The following is a 2,156-nucleotide window of genomic DNA, read 5'->3' as shown; positions in this document are numbered from 1 at the left end:
TTTTTTTTTTGCCATACTGGAATGTTCTGAGGAAAGGTATATGTATGTACACCTAACTCGTCGCCTTTTCCCGATTACGGAAACTGCCTTCGTCGATCTAAGACACGCGAAACTTTCCCTCCTGGAAACTGGAATTTTATCCAGTTTAATAGGTTGATGCATGTAGAACGTTTTTTTACTCCTCAAGTTTGAATCTTAATTTGGTCTTATCATCAAGGTTTATAGTAAAGACGTTGCAGTTTTATTAGGAAATATCGTAACATTGTTCACAAGTACGATAACAGAAGTATTGATTGGTTTTATACAAATTTTTCATTTGAAATATGATTATTAAGAAAGCTATTGAATTAGTCAAATAATTTGAAGATATTTAAATTTCAATAGATAGAATTGAGACATTTCAATTTAGAAATCATTCAACTTTCTTAACTGATCCATTTAATTAACGAGAGAGTTAAGCTTATCTTACAGTCACACTTCACTCGATTAATCGTTCGGAGTCAACGAAATGAATTAGGCAAGATAAGACTCAACCGTTCACATGAACTGAAATTCCCCTTCCAGAATCTAAAGATAATTCTATTTGTTTCGGTTTTTAAATTCTATAAAGTGTCACGATATGTAATTAATCCAGCTTGACGATAAAAAAATCTGGTCTTGAAGTACTACTTTCCCTTATGGCTATTACAGTTGCACTCCCATATAAATTCTGGTAGCAGAAACCAGTGCGTAAGCGTTAGAATTTATCACTGGATCAAGTTCCACTGTATTAGATAATAGTATGATTAGAAGTTGTGCAATTGGATTATCAAAGTTCACCTTATATTATATATACATATATCACCATCATTAAATATTATAATTGACTTTTCAGATTTTATTATTGATAGCATTGCCAGCATGCTTGGCACAATTCTCCATACAGGGACCTAGTGACGGGAATCGGGTTGCCCAGGGTTTAAGAATAGACGAAGGGAAAGGAATCGAATATACGAACCAGAATGGTAAATACCATTTATTAGAATATGATTCATACTGTATGTGAACACAATAGGTATAATGATTTAAATGCAAGAATTTGAATTAAACGTTCTCTTTATATATGTATATATAATTCATTTCTACAATTAATTTATTATTATTTATATATATATTTTTTTAGAACCACAGGATAGTGGGTTTAGTATTCAGGGTGCATCAGATGGCAATGCCCAAATCCAAGGTGGGAGCGACGGCCATAGTAATTTCCAACTTCAGGGTGCCCACCACGGTGGTGCGGAGAGATATTTTCAAGGACCTACCACAGGAGAGTATAACATCCAAGGAGCATCCGATGGAAGCAATCAGTACATAATCCAAGGTTCATCCGATGATGGTTCTACGAAATCTCTTCAGTACAATGATCCTAGTGGTAAGCAATTTGACTTGCGAATCAAATTTAAAGTTCTTTCACTGCGTTACAAATTCGTAATAGCAAAATGATTAGCGCAGAAAGCAATTAATGAAATTGAATAGGATTAAGGGTGAATTGGAGATCGTATGATCGTCAACGACGACCACGGCCGCAACAGCAGGAAAGTCAATACGCGGAAGCGCCTGTTCAATCTTTGCCAAGAGCATCGCATCGACAGAGAGCTCAAGCTCCACGTCGACCCCCGCCGCCGCCGGAACCGGTCCAACAGGCAAAAGCCTTGGACAGCGCACCGTCGCATATTAAACACCTATTGCAATTGCAACAGCAGCTTCCATACGCGAACTTTATTCCTGAACCTTTTAGGTAACGTGTCGATCAGAGTGTAGCTTAGGATTACGGAATTTTTTTTAGAACATCTAATTAAATCTATTTACATTGTTTTTGTTTGCAGATACGAAAACCTATTGGCAGCCCAGCAGTCGAATGAACATCAACCTCGATATCAGTCGGAGTACCAGGAACAGGAGGCACCTGAACAAAGGCGTCCAGCTCCTAGAGGGAAATCTCGCGGTCCGCCAAGACACAGACGACAGGCGCCGAAAGCCCCGGCTAAACCGCAACAGCAATACCGTAAAGTTCCTCAGCCACCGGCTGAGCCTCAGTATAGATATTCTCCAAATCTACCGCCCCAGCTTCAAGAACTGTTGAAATTTCAGGCACAAACCCCGTACATCAATTCGAT

At 38.5% G+C, this 2,156-nt stretch overlaps 1 protein-coding gene across 1 annotated transcript in view; it reads left to right on the top strand.

Annotated features, from left to right (window-relative positions):
- The window catches only part of LOC108625574 (mediator of RNA polymerase II transcription subunit 15-like), an 11,422-nt gene that overhangs the window by 1,360 nt on the left and 7,906 nt on the right, over window positions 1–2,156 (top strand). The window contains 3 exon segments of the mRNA XM_026814084.1: window positions 875–1,004; window positions 1,163–1,411; window positions 1,516–1,698. Of these exon segments, the coding sequence (XP_026669885.1) occupies window positions 875–1,004; window positions 1,163–1,411; window positions 1,516–1,698 (562 nt within the window).

The sequence above is a fragment of the Ceratina calcarata genome, unplaced genomic scaffold (assembly GCF_001652005.2).
Source record: "Ceratina calcarata isolate Rehan_Ccalc_2016 unplaced genomic scaffold, ASM165200v1 scaffold368.2, whole genome shotgun sequence".
In the NCBI taxonomy this organism is placed as follows: Eukaryota; Metazoa; Arthropoda; class Insecta; order Hymenoptera; family Apidae; genus Ceratina; species Ceratina calcarata.
The sequence above is the reverse complement of the archived record's forward strand: the minus strand, read 5'-3'. Positions and strand labels throughout refer to the sequence as shown.